The sequence below is a fragment of the Mchenga conophoros genome, linkage group LG10 (assembly GCF_057382185.1).
Source record: "Mchenga conophoros isolate Kocher_MC1m ecotype Shallow Benthic linkage group LG10, M_conophoros_male_GT1.1, whole genome shotgun sequence".
Classification (NCBI taxonomy): domain Eukaryota; kingdom Metazoa; phylum Chordata; class Actinopteri; order Cichliformes; family Cichlidae; genus Mchenga; species Mchenga conophoros.
The window spans coordinates 33,737,799-33,759,042 of NC_140535.1; the positions used below are offsets into that span (position 1 = coordinate 33,737,799).

The 21,244-nt window shown below is 42.4% G+C and overlaps 1 protein-coding gene across 5 annotated transcripts in view; it reads left to right on the forward strand.

The window, feature by feature from the left end:
* Window positions 1–21,244, forward strand: part of sgcd (sarcoglycan, delta (dystrophin-associated glycoprotein)) — a 421,531-nt gene that overhangs the window by 394,178 nt on the left and 6,109 nt on the right. For all 5 annotated transcript variants that reach the window (XM_085289871.1, XM_085289872.1, XM_085289874.1 and 2 more), the window contains one exon: window positions 12,831–12,954. In XM_085289871.1, coding sequence (XP_085145997.1) covers window positions 12,831–12,954 — 124 coding nt within the window. The remainder of the gene's footprint in view (window positions 1–12,830; window positions 12,955–21,244) is intronic.

Here is a 21,244-nt window from a genome sequence, read left to right on the forward strand (position 1 = left end):
AGCTCGTTGGTGCATGGCTAAAATCTAATCTTACCCTAATCTCTCCCAGCTCCTTGGCAGGTAGCAATCGAGGAATCAAATCCTATTTCAGGATATCATATTAACCCCTAACACATTTTCGGGCAGCCAGACACACATCCCAGCCAGAGCCGCCGCTTCTCATCAAGCCATAACCGTTACATCCATCTGCGTGGTAATACCTTGTCAACAGGATGTGTCTTTGCATCTGAAGAATGCCTTTGTGATTCGCCCGCACTGGCAAATTTGAAAGCGCAGCTTCATTTGTATCCCGACCAACTGAGAGATAAAGGGAATATATGTATGAAGCAATATAAAGGAAAGCGAATGCAGGAGGGGAAGAGAACAAAAAAGCAGAACAGAAACAAAATGGGAGCATCAGTGAGAAGAACTTTTTCTCCCTTTGAATGAAATAACACGTGAAGGTCCTCATGGAAACTTTGGTAGACTTGCATTAGCCTGATCTGTCCCTCAGTTCTTCGTGTATCTTGTAGCGCTTCGCCGTGCATGGTAGCGTAATGGACTGGGACTGAGACCATGGTGATGGACAGAAACAAAAAAGGTTAGAGACAGTCGGGAACCCAGCGTTCCCTCCAGTAACTCCAGTAACTCTTCTTCTGCCTGTATTGATTACATTTTTATAATTTTAACGTTGTTAGCACCGTTAGACACTCTAATGATGACGCAAAGGCTTCGACAGGCAAGTAAAACCAAAATAATACTGAATACTAAACAGTTTTTTAAAAATCCTAATAAATACTTAAAATATTAAAGCCAGTAAAGAAATTACATCCGTCTTCCTGTACCGTGTATGTTCTGGAACAGCCAGAAGGGCCCACCTGCTGCCTTTGAAAATGAGGCTAGTTTCTGCCTGTTTTCCCTGCGACTGCACCTCCTCTTGTAACCACACGTGTTAGGTGTAGCGTGAAGCTGGAGAGACCGGTGGAGTTAAACAATATCGAGCTGATGACATGTTGTGCTGCCGTAAGTGCAGTAAAACCTTTCCAACAAGCATCAGACAGAACATCACAGCAGCGAAAGCAGGAGAGCGAGACGCAGACGGGAGCGTGTTAGCCGTCATGTCAACTCTCCTGACCACAGTTTGTGATTCGGTGAAAAACATATTGTAAAGGAAAAGCTGCTGGCAGTGCGCTGCTGCTAATCCATGACACAGTAAACCATGAGCAACATAGAACTGAACTGAATAGATCAGCCCGTGGTCACGATATCCAAACCAATCCAAATATCAGCTCAGTGCATCCCTACTAACAGGTTCATCATTTTAACTAGGCCTAATAAAACAAACTGAAAATGAAAGTGAGTCTGAATAGAACTGAATTCAGTCGGCTTCTATTTAAACCCCACAAACTCCCACGACTCCAGGACACACGCGCGGTCTTTTCCAACACCTAGAACAACAGTGTAGAGTCACAGAAACAAACCAACCCCCACATCACACAGTTCTCCCCCAGCCTATGTAACCTCAGAGAGGTGATTGCTGACTCGGTCCAGCTGCCAAATGAGGGTAATGAGCAGCAGGTGCGTCCTGGAGAGAGGGCAGAGTGAAAGAGAGACAGAGGGGTAGGAGGAGCAAGAGACGAGGAGGCGGAGAGAGAACAACACCACACCCACACAAGGGCAATTTCAAGAGGAGGGCCCACTAGGGCCGTAACATCCCCGTGTGCTGATGGTAGAATGATGAACACAGGGAGGAAGCCAGGTGCAGCCATTTATACATACAGGTTGGGATGATGAGGGCAGTGTAGAGAATTAACAGTTTACACACTGTAGAAATGCAATTTCTTTATCGAAGCTAGCAGTGAAGCACACCTGTTCGTCATCAAATAATGAAACACAGGGCGGCTCCATCTTAAATCACCTGATAGGTCACATGACCACAACCAATGGGAATAATATCCAATCAGAACCACGTCTTATAGTGGACAAACAGCTGATCAATAATCTAGGAGTAATACATATCTCCTCGGCACAAAAAATCAGTGCTGAGAAAGACGCCAGCCTCACGGCGGTGACGATGTGCGCTGATTCTTCCTGTTTTAAGGTAAAGAAGAAGAGCATGAAGAGATCATATGGAAACAATCAAGATGCAAAACTATAGAAAACAGAATAAATAACCACACACAACAAAAACTCTGTGAAACGTCCTGAATTTGAGCCTTACTTCAAGACGTTTTTGCTGCTGCAAAGAGACACAGCCTTGATAGTCATGTGACAGCGGTGCGGGCCAATAGAAGAGAAGGGGCCAAACTCCAAAGCTGTCCCACAGATTAATTTTCAGACTGCTTTTTATGCTTTGGACAGATTTAAACACTTGCTTGAGGCTCAGTGTGAACGTTCACAATGAAAGGACTTGACCTTAAAGGTGCTTTAAAATCACCTGTTCCTTTTGTATTAAATAACTCTCACGTGGACGTCCGCTCTGTCTCGTGTTTTTATTGTCCTCTAGAGTACTTCAGCACGAGGCAACAGCGCTGCAGAAACTGAAATTATAGAGCAGAAGTCACGGCGCTGCCAACCAAGCTGACCACTGTGATCTGTGAAGAAATCACAGATTCAATGAGCACTGCCTTCAGCTCTTTCTCCTCTTCTTATATCCCATCTGCCCTCCTCTCCATCTCCAATCTCCTCTCCCTTCTCTCGCCTCGCTTTCATTTGCCGTCTTCTCTCTCCATCCTCACCCTGCCACTCCTCCTCATCCTCATCTTCATGCCTCAATTACCTCGATCTTCATTCACCTCTCCCTGTCACACCAGGTTCTGATCTCCCTCCTTTCATCCCTCATTCGTCCTCCCATGTCACCCTTTCTTTTTGTTTCATTAATCTGAGCCTAAGCAGTTTGAAAAAGAACAAAACTGCAACAACAAAAAGAAATATTTATTCAGCAGATAGCGCCATGACAAAAGAGATCACGACTCAAGGTGGCCTCCCTCTGCAGGCACATTTAGCACATCTGAGCATTATCACAACCAAGAGAAAAGAATTAAGACAGCACATCCAAGCCCTTATTTCCCCTCCTCCCCCCTCTGTCTGTCCTCTCTAATATCACACCCACTCCTTTCTTCTTCCTCGCTGTCCTCCACACCTTCTGCTCACACTGATCTTGGTAATTGAGAGGATGGCCTGCTCTCCAGCAGAGTGTACGAGTGACCAATCATAAAGCCCCGCGAAGCGATCAGCAGCACTCTTACTGCCCCAGATTGCCATTTAACCTATGATTTTCTATGTAGCACAAAGGCAGCCCGTTCCAACTCAACATAGCTTACACTATATTTATAACACCAAACAGCTCTGACCGCTGCAAACGGTGGCAGCTAATCAGGCGAAGGCGCCGTGGCCAAGGACAAAGGAGTCAGGCGCAGCCAACGGGGAGCGTGCAGACGCCGCCTGCAGGCTTCGGTCTGTGCAAGTTTACAGTCGATGTCATTAAAAAAAACACACCAGTTGTTATCTGAAGGCAGACAATATGAGGAGGAAGTGTGAAGAGTTATTAACCTTTGATTTTAGTTGTAGATATGAGGCAGGGCCAAGAAAGGAGAGAGAGGAAATGAGGATGTCCAAAAGTGGAATGGAAGACATGAAAGAGAGCGAGATGAAACTGTATTGATCGCTGTGGGGAAATGAGGCGGTGGCAGCCGCGAAACTAATAGGCGACAGCAAGGAAATAAAGGTAAGAGTCAAAAGACGAATAACAGGCAGAGGAATATATTATTATAAAGTGGAAGTACATAAATATCCCACAGCCTGATGGAAGGATCACATTAAAGAAGCATTCTTCACTTTGACATCTGTTCTGTACACACAACTTCTGTTTTAAGTCTGGATTTTTTTTAAATATGAAAAACACTTTATATTAGAACGAGAGGCGAGGAGATGGGAAAGAGCATGAGACAAAGTTTCAATTCGCAGGGGTGGTGAAGAGGAAATGAATACGGATACAAGCCGGGGAGAGAGAAATATTTCATTGTCTGACTCCCCGAGGAGCAACCTGGGAGAATGAGCGGAGATGAGAGAGGAGGAAGGCCTTTAGAAGGAGTAATAGAGGAGGATTTCTTTTTATAACCTGCCTTCCACTGACACAGAATATGTCTGAGGTCCTTTGAACGCTGAACAAACTTCTTCGTCTTGCGGTGTATTCATTTTTATTTATTTATACAGGACAAGGACGAGCAGCAGCCTTTGACCTTTGGATTATTTAAAGTCAGTTTCCGTTGGATTTCCCTCAGTATCTCCTCGTTCCTGCCTCTTTCTTGTCTTTTCTGTTTATACCTTCATCCTTCTTTACCTTTAATGTCTCTAGTCTGTGTTTAGTATTTGCTTTACGATTGTTTTCTACTTTGAAGCTTAGTTTTCTTTTCATATCCTGTGCAGATTTTACTTGTTTCATGGTTTTCACTTGTGTCTAGTCCCACTTGCTGTTATTTGTCAATCAACCTTCAGTATATAAATATTCCTGTCCTCCTTCTTGTGTCTACCTCTTGTGATTTGTTAGATTTTATGCTTTTTATATTTCTTTATCAGCACCTTTTGTTGGAATTCGCTCCATCACGTGTTCTGTATTTTCTACTTTCACCTCGTGGCAGAATTGGTAGCAGTGTGGTTTCCTTGCATGGACTCAGCTGTTAAATGTGGTCACAAATTAAAATTAGAGGTTTTAGGAGCTTACGATTTAGGAGGTTTGCCTGCTTTTGTATCCATGTGTTTGGGATCTTTGTCCTGTTAGAACACTCATTTGTGTTTCAACCATCCTGCTGTTGATTTGAGGTGAAGTTGTCCTCCTTCATCATTCAATCCACTTTGTGCCAAAACCACTGGCAGCAAAACATCTGTAGAGCATGATGCGACCCCCCACCATGCTTGACAGCTAGTATAAAGCTCTTGGGTTTGAAAGCCTCACCTTTGTTCTAAAAGAATACATGTTGTCATTGTGGCAAAATATCTATTGTTGTGCCATCTGACTGTAAAACTACATAAGTACACTTTAAAAGTAGAATGGGAGGCAGAGCCTTCAGTTTTCAGGCCCCTCTTCTGTGGAACCAGCTTCCAGTTTGGATTCGGGAGACAGACACTATCTCTACTTTCAAGATTAGGCTTCAAACTTTCCTTTTTGCTAAAGCATATAGTTAGGGCTGGACCAGGTGACCCTGAATCCTCCCTTAGTAATGCTGATTCTCATGATTCCCATGATGCATTGAGTATTTCTTCTTCACTCTCTGCACTGAATCATATCTGTTATTAACCTCTGTCTCTCTTCCACAGCATGTCTTTATCCTGTCTTCCTTCTCTCACCCCAACCGGTCGCAGCAGATAGCCCCGCCCCTCCCTGACCCTGGTTGGAGGTTTCTTCCTGTTAAAAGGGAGTTTTTCCTTCCCACTGTCGCCAAAGTGCTGCTCATAGGGGTCATATGATTATTGGGTTTTTCTCTGTATGTAAGGGTCTACATTACAATATAAAGCACCTTGAGGCGGCTATTGTTGTGATTTGGTGCTGTATAAATAAGATTGAATTGAATAAAACACTTAAGCTGTCAACAGGAAAGCTAAACGCCTTCTAACATCTATCAAGCCTGAAGGTGTTGATTTTGGAGCAGGGGCTCCTCCGACTTCTAAGCAAAGTGATGCGAGTAATACATCGTCATCAACTGATAGCGTTTTGACCTAGAAGTCCATGAGAAAACAGGAGTGAGCTCTCTTGATACATAACTGTATTATACGCATGGCTGATGAGTTTATATCCTTAATCACTAGTTTGAAATCCTACTGAATGCAATACAATGGCTATGCTGTAATTTATGTTCCCCGTTAGAGTCAAACAGATGATCAAGCACGCTATGCTTTAGGGTGGGACTCTCTTCTGAATGAGTTGCTACAGCGTCTCCGGTTTTTTAGCCACATCCACCAACTGACGTGACTTTTATGTTCTGAGTGCTACCAGAGTTGACAAGGAGCTGAAATACAGTTGGTCAGGTTCCAAAAAAATGGGTTACTTAGTTTGAAAACACTCATCGTGATACTCCGTCATCAAACTTGCACTCAAACCCTGAATTTGAGAGGCGATGAGAAAAGTCCGAAGAGTAATGAGGAGCTGGATGTTCTCAGTCATCGGCATTCAGGGCTTTTTTCTTTGGCTTGAAGAGGCATTTCAGTATTCTCTGAACCACCTCTATGGGATCAATTTTTACTCCCTTGTTTTGCAAAGTGTAAGATTAAAGTCTAGTCCATGCTCTCTTAATGTCCAGATACAACAGTTTTAAATTGTGTTGTCTCTAATCTGTTTTTATTTGCCCTCCAGTGACACAGCTCGCTGAGAATACAAATCGATCACGGCAGGCAAAAACTATAGAAATGAGCACGGGGCTGATATACAGTAATGAGGGATTCGTCAGAAATGTTCAGTAGCAGAGAAAGGAAGTTAACCGAAGGACTGATTCACACCATCTATACAGAGCACATCTTTATAAGAGCGCTTATCATAAAGACTAAGCACGCGGTCAAGTCAATCAGCCACAATGACATTATGTTATTAACGACTATGTATTTAATTAATTACCAGCCTCTGTTCAATGTGCAGTAATTAATATGCAGTGGGGATTAACCCTTGTGGCAGAGATCAAGGGATAAAGCAAAGGAAGCTGAAGTTTCAATTTGGTAATTCGCTCATTTGCCTGGAACAGAGGTTTCTTTAGTTCGAGCTCACTGGTGTTACAAATACAGTAACTGCTGGGATTTTAAATGAAAAAACAACATGTCAGCATGGCTTCTTAGTTTAATCAAACTACTTTATTACCAAGGGTAATGTCAGGGACATTATAATAGGAAATAATTACCAATATTCTCACCAACTTCATTACGTACACCTTGCTACTTCCAGGTTGGACCCCCTTCTTGTTTCTTTAAGTCTTTATGAAATGCAACGCGATGCTAGAAACATTCCTCAGAGATTTTGGTCAGTATTGACATGATAGCATCACTACCAACACGTGCTGCAGATTTGTCAGCTGCACATCAACGATGTAGCTCTGCCATTCCACCACATCAGAGATGTGATTGAGTTCCGGTGACTCTGGAGGCCAGTTTTAGATAGCCAAGCTTTGTGATACAGAGTTATAAAGACGTAGACGTGGTCACCAACAATACTCAGGTACGCTGTGGTGTTTGAAGAGGCTCAGCTGGTGGGATCCAAAAAATATCTCCCCACATCATTACTCCACCACCCTGACCTGAAACTACAAGGCAGGATGGATCCATGTTGTTTGTGATAAATTCACCACTGAATGCCACAGAAGGAATTGAGACTGGTCTTCATGTCCTTGCTTCCCGAAAAAAATGCCAATCAACAACTGTCCAGTGCTAGTGTCCATTTTTGCTTTTCCTTGGCTGAGTTACTGTAGCTCATGGGGTAGAGCAGGTAATCTGGTGGTTTGAGCCCCGTTTGCCAAATATCCTCGGACTTGCTCTCCAATGCGTCCTTTGGAGTGTGAGTCTGTGTGGATGTTAGACAACAAGCACTTAAGCATAGAAAAAAGTGTTTGTATGTATGGGAGTGAGGTATGTTGTATAAAGTGCTCTGGTGCTCAGGTAGTGTGGAAAGCGCTACATAAGAGTCAGTCCGTTTACCAAGTAGACTGCAACAAACTATCAAAGTGTGACTGAAAACAAAGCTTTATTCTTTTCTTTTTAAACAGGTATATGTGGCATCAGCACAAGCAGGATTTTCTATTTTTAATGCAAGAATGAATAACCTGTTCTAGAAGGACTTTAGAATAATAACACAATCGTACGCATATAAAAAAGTCAGTACTGTAAATTTATCTTTGTCTCCATATTAAACTCCTCTGAACTGACGTCCTGTCATTTGAAGAGCTTTAAGCTACTTTGGTCATGAAACGAAGAAAATCCTGGAATTTCTTTCCTCCCAGATAACCCGACGCCGAACTCTGAAACTAAAGTGAACTTTGCTGCTGGTTTTCTTTCTTGCCTCTTTCAACATTTCCATCTGGTGCAACTGTAGTACAGCGCCTCAGTGTTCTTTGTTCTCGGGGGAACGCAGGTCACCACCCAGGTGAATTTATTCATTAATGATGCCAGGAGCAAACTCGAGGGATGACACCAGCATCTAGAGATTGTTAGCACACATGGGTTCATCTACCATCTTATTCTTGTGCTTCTTCTGTAATCTCTGTTACTCTCACCGATGCAACTTGCATGACTTTACTCCCTGTTGTGATTTTTCTCATATAGATTTCTTATATATTGCATATAAACAGTTTCAGAGTTCTGTTATATGGATTTTCAGAAATTTATAGTGTATTTTTTTTAAACTTTCTTCTTATTTCTAGCTTTTCTCATCATGTTTGACAGGAAGGAAAAATGTGAAAATACAGGTGTGCACACTTTTAATTTACTTTGCAGTTTTTTGCTCAGGTGAATGTTTAGTAGTACTTAGCTGAACTGCAGAGCTGGGTAATAGTTCCTCACTGCAATCGATGTTTCTACACCTTTCACATAAGTATTCCTGTAATTATTTGTGCATTTTAAACTTAAAGCGGAGTGTTCAAGCAGATACACAACTTCCAGTTCAAGACTGTGTATTTAAAGAGTGGAGGAGTTCGTTATAATCTTAGCTTTAAAATACAGTTAAAAGAAACTTTAGAGGGTAATTTACAGTAGACTAAAAATATGCACAGAGCCAGTGATTAATCACACTTTGCAAGTCATATAGAAGCTTTGATTTATGAGTTTGTTTCTTACTCCACCACCACCGCCAAAAAACTCTTCAGCAATGCCGTCTCCGAGTAGTTTCTGTTTTACCTTTCTACTTTATAAACGAGAATCCCTGCTGTAATAAATAAACCAGTCAACACATCATGTTTATCTGGGTTTTAAATGCATGAAAAAAGATTTGGAAACAGAGTCTCAGCTGAGGAAATAGAGTGAAAACATGCTTCAGATTAACACTCTGAGTGCACAGAGGCTAAAGCTACGGCCACACGGGGGAAACAGTGGTTGGAGATAGCAGCACTAAAGTGGTTCCTTTGGATCTGTGACCACTCCGTCGGCTGCTGTCTTCATATGATAATAAAGCAGTAAATACACCATGGCTCCAACACCATTGTGAAGTTTGCTGATGACACAGTGGTGTACCCAACACCACTGTGTCATCAGTTGTTGGAGATGGCACCCAGCCATCTCCAACAACGATGAGACGGCCGACATGGATGAAGTGAAGAATCTGGCATCGTGGTGCCAGGACAACCACCTCCAGCTGAACGTCAGCAAGACCAAGGAGCTGGTGGTGGACTTCAGAAGGGGTCAGCACAGAGACTACAAGCCCATTATCATCAATGGAGCTCCAGTGGAGAGGGTGCAGTCCTTCAAGTATCTTGGTGTCCACATCTCCTCAGACCTGACATGGGCTGCCCACATTCAGGTCCAGACCAAAAAGGCTAGGCAGCGCCTGTATCACCTACGACAACTGAGGAAGTTCAGGGTCTCTCCAAAGATCCTCAGGATTTTCTATACAGGCGCTGTGGAGAGCATCCTCACACAGAACATGACATCGTGGTTTGGGAACAGCTGTGTGAAGGACCAAAAAGCTCTCCAGAGAGTGATCCGTACAGCAGAACGCTGCTGCAGGATTGCTCTCCCCCCGCTTCAGGACACCTACACCAGGAGATGCCGGACTAGAGCAGCGCAGATACTGAAGGACCCGTCCCATCCTGGCAACAAACTGTTCCAACTTCTGCAATCTGGTAGAAGGTTCCGCATCTTCCGGGCAAGGACAGAGAGACTCAAGAGGCGCTTCTATCCCCAAGCCATCCGTGCCCTAAACACACACACCCGCCCTCTCACGTCATCTTTAATTGACTGAGACAGGACTCTTCCAGACACTAAACCAAGGCACAATGTACATTTCAATTCCTATATATTCCATATATAATATATATATATATATATATATATATATATATATGTTTTTCCTCTACACCCCCCCCCCCCCCCCCCAATTTTTTTGCACATGTCGAGGAGCGTGTCAGGCTACATTTCACTGTGTGTTATACTTGTATAACTATGCATGTGACAAATAAAGAACCTTGACCTTCACCTAAATAGGCGGAGCCAACAGCTGTCGCTCTCATCGGTTTGCAATTGAATGAGGTCAGTTTGGCAATTACATGCAATCTGTTTATGATAACTTTGCAAAATTTGCAATTCTGTTACTGTCTGAATCATATTCAGTATACAATATTCGGAAATTTAGTTGCTGCAGGATAGTAATTTACCTGAAGAGTTATACATAGGCACGCTGCATTCATGCATTTATACAGGAATACCACAACACAACTAGATGCTACCAATTGAAACGAGACCCTGTTCCCAAGAGCTGTGTTGCAGTCGAGCTGTGTTGCAGTTGAGCTGTGCTCATCGGCACAGACTGACTCTGCTAGAGATTACGTTAGCTGGGTTGTGTTTGCAGTCTGTGTACATTTATAGGTGATAAATGAATTTTTTAATATGTTACCAGCCTGAATTGGATCACAATTGTTTGGAAACAGGTTGCCTCCCAACAACCAACCCAAGGTGGTTGTTGCAGCTGCTTATAATAAACTCTCCAGCCACACCAAAAGGCCTGAAAGACCAAAGACGGCAGCTAAACTCAATAACAACGTTGTTTCCAACAAAAACGCATTCACAACATTTAACCAAGTTAAGAACACTCAAAGAGGTGGGCCTATCATTGTTCTGGATAAATGAGACGCCCTCATGAACACAGAAGCTTTACAACACAAACCACTGGTTTTAAGGACAGATGACACTTTCCAAAGAAAACCTGTAAAAGAACCTGTTTCAGAAAAGTTCTGGAAAAAATCTTTGGACAGATGAAACCAAGGTGAAAAAATATGAAGTAGGAGAGAAACACTCACATTCTCAGTATACTGCATCACCTGTTAGTTACGGTGGATTTAGTTTGTATGTGTGGCTGCCAGTGGAACTGCTGATAGAAACAGGATGACTTCTGATGTGTACAGAGCTGTTCTCTCTGCTCAGACTCAGAAAACAGAGCAAACCTGATCAGACAGCAAATAACGACCCAAAACAAACTGCTAAAGATCCATGGTTTTGGATTCTTTTGCGTCAAAAGATCCAATCCACGAGTTTCTCAGTGCAAAGAAATGGGATATTCTTCGATTGTCACGTTTGTCATCTGATTCGTATCCAGCAGAGCAGGTTTTGCATTATTAAATAGCAAACAGAATGCAGAGAGACCCACAAACAGGGAACAACTGTGGGTGACTACAGTCAAAGCCTGACGGAGAACATCAAGCGAGGAAACTCAACATTTGGTGATGTCCATCATTTGTAGACTTCAGGCAGTCGCTGACTGCAAAGAATCCAAGTATTCGTTAGCTACGCTTCATTCAGAACAAAACCTCGCATTCTCTCGTTGTGGTATCAGCTAAAACCTTCCATGTGGAAAAAAAACCATCACGTATTTTATCCACAACCAGCGTGGTGACAGGAAGACAGGAAGTGTACAGAGCGCTCCTGTTTAGGTTTGACTGTCGTGAGGCGTTCTGACATCTCTGCAGCTTCCTGTAGAGATCGGCTTGTGCCTCTGAGTGGTTTTGTCAAGATGTGAAGCCGAGTGGGCTGAATTTTTTTTAATCCTCATGCAGAAATTTTGAACAGCCACAGCATGCAGAGAGGGGCCGTAGTGTTCGAGTGTCAGATCCACTTACTTTGTGCTCCATTCACAGCACTGGTTTCAGAGTGGCTGTTCTCACGTTTTTCTTCAATTCTTCAGACTGTTTTTGTTTTTTCATTACACGTAAGTTCAGGTCACTGTGGAGGAACCGCAAAGACATAAAAATGGGTAATAGAGTACTGTGCGCACAAGTCTTGATTTAGCCCTCATGTTTTAAATATTTAGCTAGAAAAACATGAAACGTGTGCAAACACAGATGGAAATAGAGGATAAAAGGCAAAAACAGAGCTTGTACAATTCTAACAAGCTTGAAAGTCAATATTTGGCTTGACCACTGTTGCTCACTCAACACTTGGAAGCAAAATATAGAGATAGCACAGTACTCTACATCCACTTTCAACTTTTTTCCCAATTTGTAACTTTTCTGGACATCTTGAAACCTGTGGCTTATTCTAACTACAAATTGTTGACGTCTTGGTGAATTAGGTATAAAACAAATGTTGGTATAATTTAATATCATTGAAGGAATTGAAGACATGTTAGCAGCGATTCAGAGGTCTGGAACCTCCACTGTCATTCACAAATAGAAGTGGATAATCCATTCAGTTGGTTTTTCTGTTAGCTGAACAGATGCTCCACGTACCCAAAACGGCCTTCACATAATTCTATACAACTGTTTATTCATAGAAACAAATATTTACTGGTAAAAGTAATGCTGTAAGTGTCTGTAATGCAGTAGTCTAATGAGCAGATTTCCTTACATAAATATGTTAGTTTGACGTGAATCAAGTTTTTAAAACGTTTCCACTTTCAGTCTGATACTGATGAGCACTGGCTGTGGGTGTATTTACTAATAGAACTTATACAACTGCTGAATTTAATCTTTATTTTCTGATACATCTGTTAACTTGGTGCTTGGTTTCCATGTAAACCTTGAAGGCTCCTGTGCCATATGTATCATGTAAACTATTCACCACCCATCACACATGAATCGGTGCTCTTCCTTACCCTGTTAGAGTTCACTTCAGCCCCTCACCCTGAACGTTGTACCTGCCGTTTGTAAGCTGCTGCCTCTGTATGTTTCCAGGCTGGAGTCTCCCACCCGCTCTCTGCTGATGGAGGCCCCGAAGGGAATCCAGATCCTGGCTGAGGCCGGAGACATCCAGGCCATCTGCAGGAGCGAGCTGCGACTGGAGTCCAAAGACGGAGAGGTACTGTGTGTCCACCGAAGCAGGAGTTTATGGGGTTATGTTGGGTTTAATACAACTGGGATGTTATTTTCTGCATTTTGGCATGAGATCTCACCACACCAGGGTCTCGGGGTAAGAATAAGTCTGACGAGTCAAGAAAGCCAAAGAGTCAAGAGTTCAGACCCTGTTAAACCACAATTAAACATTTTACCTAAACTATCTGTTGCAATTTATGGACCCACTTCTAGCTTGATTTCTGCAGAATTAGTATCTGCAATTTTTGGTTGCTTGCTTACATGTGCAAGTGCAACATAATGTACAATATGACATATTTTTCTGAAGAGTGCCTTTGAATCAGAAAGGATCTCAGCATTTTTTAAAAACCAAAAAGCCACTAAAAGTGGAATTTTTGTGTTTTTTCTTCACAAAGATGAGAAAAAACTTTTCAACCACCAACTGCATCTATTTGCATTGACCTCCATTCTCAAGATTCCCAGGAATGAAACTAGGCTGCTATTTTTATAAAATTCTGAAAGATATTTAAAGACGACACCCACACTCCATCCACAGCCTGTTTACCACGCTGCCATCTGGCAGATAAACACAAGTATCTGCTGCTGTACCACCAAACTTGTTCCTGAGGCTGAAAGATTTACTGAACTCGTCCTGAACTTTGCTGTGAGAAGAAGCATTTTCATCTTTTTATTCATTTGTATTTTTTTCTTTAGTAGCTTTCAGCGATTAAAAGAATAATTGATTAATCGCTGTTAAGATTTCTCTGCTTCTGCTCATCACTCTCTTCGTTATGAAAATGACAGTTTTTTTAATGAGTGTTATTTGTCTCATTTGGAGTTTTGTTCATTCATTTCTAATCGACTTTAACGAACTCCACCAAACAGGGCCAGCAGGCTAGTTTGAAGCTTCCCATACTAACCTCATTAAAATGGTGCCAGCAGAAGTGACTGTATGTATGAATGTATTCCAACACAGTTTCAATTAGCTAAAAAAAATCCCAGCGAATAATAAATATTCTTTATTTTCTTATACTGAGCCTTCAGGTCATCGTCGATCTGAAACACGGCGTCTCTTTTTAAGGACTAGAGGAAAGAAAAAAATCGATTATATTCACTTTCAGTTCCATGTTACCCTCTTAGATGCTGGTAGACTTGCATTATTTACAATTCAAGATAATACAGTAAACGTATTCATACATGTGCTCTCCTCAGATCAAAACCTCCTTTCATTTATAGCCAGCTTTCTGCTGATTGGTTGCCCTTTCTGATTAACATGCACGTGGGTGGGGCTGACTGCATTAGCATCACATTGCCATTGACTCTGCCTGCACAGTATGAATGCTGCAACCTGTGCAGGATTCATTATAGCGCTACATAGATTCACATAGCCTGTTTGCCCTTGTGTATCTAACTTCCTCTCTTTTAAAAATCTGTGCCTGCACTGTTCGCCATCAAGCACACAATGAGTGGTTTGAGGTAAAAACTTCTTCCTGTCTTTGAGTCCTGTTACTCTAAAAGTGGTTTTTGCACAAAGCTCTCGCTCTGCGCACCGACAACAAGTTAACAAATTAACTTTTCTTGTCCTGCGGCCATGCTGGCTGATGGGGATCCATCTCAATTCAGCATTTTCTCCTGTCCAAACTTATTTTTAGCAAACATCGATCCAAACAATAGCTGGCTTCCTTCGCCAACATGGGCCGGCGTTCTCATAATGGCTGGTGGCAATTTCCCACATGCTGGCCGTGCACCAGGATCTGTAAGAGCCTCGCGGAAAAAAGAGAATATAAGATGATTGGTGGTCTGTTTTATACTCTCTCATCCTCCTTTTACTAATTACTTCCCCACAGTGTCTCCTATGTGCTGCTAGCTTCCATTTCCATCCATCTTTCCAGTTTTCCGTCCTTCCTTCCTCCTTTCTCTGCCCTCTTTCTGTCGTAAACTTTGCTTGTTTACCCCCCCACCTTCCAAATTCGTTCATCCACTCATGCTGCTTCCTTCCTTCTTTCATCCTTTCCTTCCTGCTCCTAAATTCCCCCAACCATCCCCTGATTCGTTACACACATCAGTCTTCACATTCATCACGGCCGGCTGCGCTGATAAAAGGATTTCCCTCCTTAGGTTGCACCAGTCGTGTCATGTCAAATCTGCTAAAATCAGCGGAGGAGGATTAGGAAGAAGAAAGTGTTTAAAAGTTTCCCACAAAAACTGTTTCGTACATTAAGACAGACTGCTGATATGAGATGGACACAGGGAGGGAGGGAGGGCGGGCGGGAGGCGGTCTCAGGAAGGTGCCCTTGAATCCAGTTTAGTCCAATTAAATGCAATCTCACAGATTTCATGGATGTGTGGTCAGAAATGAGGCTGTTGGACTAACGGTGGGCAGTGCATATAATTAGAATCGCGTTCTCACACTCCATTAGGGTTGCAAATGTCCATTTGTCAAACCTCTGTCTAACACACATTCACGCTCCCCCTCTCTCCTCAGGCGCCGCCACTGCAATTACAGAAAGGTTTTGGCTATTAGACACCCACAGACCACACAGGCAGATAATGAAATAGAGTCGTGCACACTCTTCTCGAAGCATTTTTTTAAAGCACGCAAAGAACGACCCGTAATTCCCGAGCGCACATGCGCAGTGACTTAAGGCGTCCTTGTTACAGCCATCTGGACAGGCTGCACTTCACATGTGTAGCTGCTGGCATGTTTAATTACAAGGACGCTGCATCAAGTGTGAGCTGAACACCGGTGCTGTCATAGTTCAACCTTAATTGACTCTCTGTTGGTTATCCACCAAGGTGAGACAGACCAGTGCAGATTTACATCACAGCCCGCACCAGTTAGCAAGAAAGGCCACGCAGTCTGTCTGAGACGGGCAAGGAAGACACTGGCAGTTACACGAGAAAGTCATCACATGCAAGCACAAACTGTTGTGAAGCCCGCGGAGATGCATTTAAACATTTTCATCACGAGACCCTCGGAAGCTGTTTTCTCTCTGACAGAATACAGAGAAACAAACTAGAAGCTAAGTTCGGATGCACAAGAGTCTGAAACCATAACTGTACATACATTTACAAAAAGAAACGTTACCTTGTCGAATCTATAAACTCAACAAATGTGGGTGTTTGTTAAGTGTTGGTGTCGTTGCTCCAAAAAGTAATTTATTACACATCACACGTGAGTAAATGTCGGTCTTAGCCCATCCTAAAAGTGTTCATTTGTGGAACCAGGGTTCTCTCTTTTGAGATACGTGGACAAAAGTATTAGGCCACATATTGAATTCGTGCATGGTACTGTAATAGGATGCCACAGCAAGGTCCGTAAAAGCATGGCTGGATGATTTTGGTGTGGAAAAACGTGTAGAGCCCTGACTTCAAACCCATCAACCACCTTTGGGATGAACTACAATGGAAATGGCAAGCCTGGGCTCCACATACAACATCCAGTGTCTGACCTCACAAAAGCTTTTCTGGATAAACTGACAAAAATTCCCACAGGCATGCTTCAAAATCTTGTAGAAATTCTTCACAGAAGAGTGGAAGCTGCAGTAGGGGCACGGCTTTTGGAAAAGCTAGTGTAGATGTGGCCCGATGTTTTTGCTCATATAGTGCGTGGCTCACTTGGATGGATTTACCATCATATCTTCACAAATATGCACATCAGACAAAGATAATAAAAACTGCAGATGTATGCATTATACAGGACTGATAACAACTATTAAAGAAATATTAGCTTAGCCATTAGGTGATGTCTTCCTCCTAACAGCAGGTACCTATCACCATTTAGCAGGGTGGTCGTTCCACCCTGCTAAATGGAAGTAATATGCGGTGTGTTGAGGGCTAAAAAAGCCACAGAAGTCAGCATCGGGGAAAAAGGGTAAGTGATAATATAGCTCATGCAGAGAACATTTGTATTCCTACGGGAGTCTTTTCTCTCAAAGCTGCAGGAAGCAACAGAAAACCTCTGGAGACATGAAATAAAACCGAACTGATACCTTGACCTCACCTCACCTTTACCTGCCCAACCTGTTTGTACTGTTGCCCATTACAAGCACACAGACACACGAATTTATCCCGCCGCCCACACACACATTTACACACAGGTTCTGGAGTGTCTCACACCGTCTGCCCCTCGTGGTGAAAGATTTATTCAACAGCAGCTGTCTGAGGAAGTCAGCTGAGACTCTGCTTTAAAAGTGTTCCAGGTCATTTGATGGCGATGCCTCCCCGAGGTGCACCGTAATGGCTCCTTTACCTTTTTATGGCTGGAGAGCTCCTCCTGTCCGCAGCCGGTGCAACACCAGCCTCATACGAGCCCCGGGAGGATGGGGGGAGGAGGGGATTCATGCAGCGGTGGTTTGTGGCTGTGCAGACCGAGAGAGATGGTTTGTTCCAATCAATGAGGGGAGTAAAATGAGTTATGGGTTAATGTGTTTATGGAGCAGCTTGCAGAACAACTTTTCTTAGGTTTTGCTCTCCTTTTATTGCTCAGGAGACGAGAGGAATAACTTTTGAATGAGCCGACTGTAAACTTGTAGAGGGCTTTTTTGCTTTTTATTTACCCTGTTTGGGGCTCTCTGCCAACAAAATACTTGAAAATATCCCAAAATAAAACTCTGTTCATCTGGATTTGGGGCCTCCTCAAACAAAACACCTGCTGTAGAGGGCAATTTAGTTTACAGTGAAGTCTAAGTGCTGAGGAGAAATATGATCAGGCAACCAGTTAAACAACTTCTAGTTTTACCTTCAGGTTTGATTGGTCCAAAGCACAGTGTGGTTTCCTAATAAGTGCACAGTTTTTAGTTTTCCAAATTTCAAACCTCCTAGATGGACCTAATGGCCAAGGAGCCAGACAGTTTTTAATGCTCTTGTTCAGTAGTTCTCCAGGGTTTCTGAAGGTCTTTCAAATGTTTTCTTTTACCATTTGCTGCTTTTTCAGTCATTTCCTTCAGTCAAGTCCTTGTACCTGACCATTTTCTGAGGAATTTTCTTTTGTTGTCTGCTGATGTTTGTTGAATTCTTCAATATCTTCAAGAACTTTTTACTAGCAGTCTGTTGCTAAACACATTTTTCCCATTTCTTTAGCTGATATTTTTGCAACAACAATGTAATTCCCAAGGAGCTATTAGTCACAAACACCGCACACAATGCCGAGATATGTAGTGTGTCCTTAAAAATTTGAGGAAACTGGACAAGTGGAGATCAGAAGAAGTCTAAAAACTATTTACAGCAGACAAGGAGAATCTGAAAGTGATTTCCTTAAAGGCCCTGACACAGGATGTATCTGGTCTTTCAGTTGAGCAATCTACAATTTTTTTCAAAGCATCATCAAATGGAAGTGGCTTCCTTTAGAATAGACCAAGAAGCCAATCTTAAGGATGGGAAACAGGGAGAAAAGGATGAGGTATGAAAATCTGACAGATGTCCAAGATCATCTTGACAGAACAGAGCAAAAGGCAGCCAATATCCAAAGAAAAGCTTTCAATGCGCTTCTAGAAGACTGGAGAACTATTCCTGAGGACTAAATTTCAGAAGGCTTCCCCAAAGAGCTCAGGCTGTGCTGAGGAATTAAGGTGGTCAGTCCAAATACTTTACAAATGCTGTGTTTTGCCTTATATGGTGTATTTCGATGTATCTTTGCAGGTTTTAATAAATCTCTGCACCTATTTCCAATTTTCCTAGCAAAATAGAAAGAAATGATGGGTGGTATAAGACTACAACACTGTACTGTATTTGCTATGTTTAGCATGTTAATCACAACTACATTTGGTCACCAAGAAGTCTTTCTCTTCTCTCCTGAACTCAGCCAGTCCTCAGCTAAACTGAATCGCTCTTCTTCTCTTGTCACTCTTAGCTGCCCTCAAAGTAAATCATTCACTCGTTCTCCTTGGCTTTTATTTTCCTTCTCAGGACTTCTGACTCACATAAATAGTGTCTGAAACTCCTGACACCTTCGCTCTCCCCTTCGTTGGTTGCATAGAATGTTAAGTGACCTGGATACTCAACTGCAGCAACTATCCAGTTTTTCTGACTTGAGATTTTTCCTCCCACATTTCCCAGTGTTTTCCAGCCCTTTCAGTGGACATGAGTGGAATGAATTGTAAAGGTCATGTGTTGGATTTGAAGTTAACAGCATCGCTGCACAGTAGAGTCATATTTGTGATAAAAGTCACTGAGATTGCTCCTGCCTGGCATCATCTGTGCAGAAATCTCTCTAGATTGAGGCGGTGTTGTCCTACAGGATACTGCAGAGGCATGCCTTTTACCAAAATGTCATCAGTTTTAATCCCTGAAGGAGGAGAAAAGATAAAGATGAAGAGTAAAAGTAAATTTGTCAAAGCTGAGAAAAGCTGGAAACAGAGTTTAAGAGGTTTAGAAAACAGTTCTGCGTGTCTGCAGGTCAGATGATCACAAAGGTTCTTGTTGTTGGTATATACCAACAACGTATATGTATAAGATTTACACCTATTTTTCACTCATCCATCCTCAATCATACAAGTCAGAAAATCTCAGCAAGTTGATTCTGTTCATAACATTATGCAAATTATGTTAATGAGTTTGCATCAGTGCAACTTTTTAATTTATAGGATGAATTATCTGGTTTCTTTCTCCCTTGAAACGGGAGACAGTTTCTGTTTCAGACAGTAAAGATGATAAACTATGACTGATGAGTTGAGTCCATAAAATATGTAGAAGATTATTCAGGTTAAAATGAAAACCAGCAACTAAAGCAGTGAAAATGCCAAGTATCATTGACATGAAAATGAAAATTAAGAAAACAAGCAGGAATTACATCCCAGGAACTCTGGGGTGGAAATTAGTGTCAGAATTCTTCCTTCTCTAACCCACAACAAGACACAGCAGAGGTCCGTGTTTCCCTGAGCCAGGTTCTGTTTCTTCCTGTTAAAAAGGAGTTTTTCCTTCCCACTGTCACCAAGTGCTTACTCAGAGGGGTTGTTTGGTTGTTGGGGTTTTCTCTGTGTCATTGTAGAGTCTTTATCTTACAATATAAAGCACCTTGAGGTGATAACTGTGGGATTTGGCACTGTGTAAATAAAAGTGAATTGAATCTAAATTGAATAAGGTGTCACTGCACTGACGCATCAGGTTAGTCTGTCACTCCTGAGTCATCATTTACCAACGAGCAGGGTTACTGCTGTGACCCGTTTTAACCCCAAAAACCTGTTTCTCAAAAGCAAACACAGTCTGTAGTGCCTACGTCTAACAATCAGGAGATGAAAATAAAAAGTCAGCCAAATTAAGTGCAAAGCAGAAAGGCAGCTGAACCTCCACCCCCGCCGACGTCTCTCTGAGACAACTAAGACTCTTATCTCTGTTTAGTGTGGATGCTCCTGGCAACTGATTAATATTTGATTAAGCGGGAGGAAGAAATCAGAATATTGAGTCATTGAGTAAGAAAACACTCAGAAAATAGTCTGAGAATAATGAAATGGACAATTTCTCCCCACGAATAGCATGTTTACTTAATGCAGCTAACATTAGCTGTGCTAGCAGAAGTAGCCTTCTTTGCTCACGAGTATGTACGTACGCTTGGAGTTTCCCGACACAACCACGATACAGCCAGTCTTTATTTAGCTCTACAGAACAGTCCTGGTTAGCAAGGCTAGCATTCCCATTGCTGTTTTACAACTTTCAGTCACAGCTAGCTTCAACGAGTGGTGGGTGACTGTGTGACATCTCAGAACCAACAGTTAACTGCATTGTGTCTTAATAAAATATTAATACCTTAATTTACCAGGGCAGCATTTAGTCACCTTGCTTTTTATTTATTATGCTTTACATTCATAAAAACAGTTGTGATATCTTTCACAAACACAAAAACAAAGCTAATTCAGCTAACTGGGTTAGCTAACTCAGATGGGTCTTTGCACCGATGTGTCCATAAATCCATCTTTCTTCTTAACTACTAATCTAACTGAAGGTAGTTTGGGGGGGGGGTGTTGAATCTATACCAGCTGTGACATCTATCGCAGGTCTAACATACAGAGCCTGCTGCCGACTATCACAGCTGACCGATTTAGAGTAACTGGTTATTCTGACATGCACGTTTCTGCATGTTCTCCGTGTGCCTGCATGATTTCTCTCTGGGCTTCAACAGTCCAAAATCCAGAACCTTTTCGCTGTGATGGGGACTGTGCTGAGCTGAACTCTGCCACCTCACCAACCTATAATTTCAAATTTCAGCACTATGTACCTCAACATGTGGATGCAAGAAAGCTAATTTTTGCAGCAGTCTTTTCCAGACTTTTCAACCATCTGCTTTTCATGCTTTGTTTCTA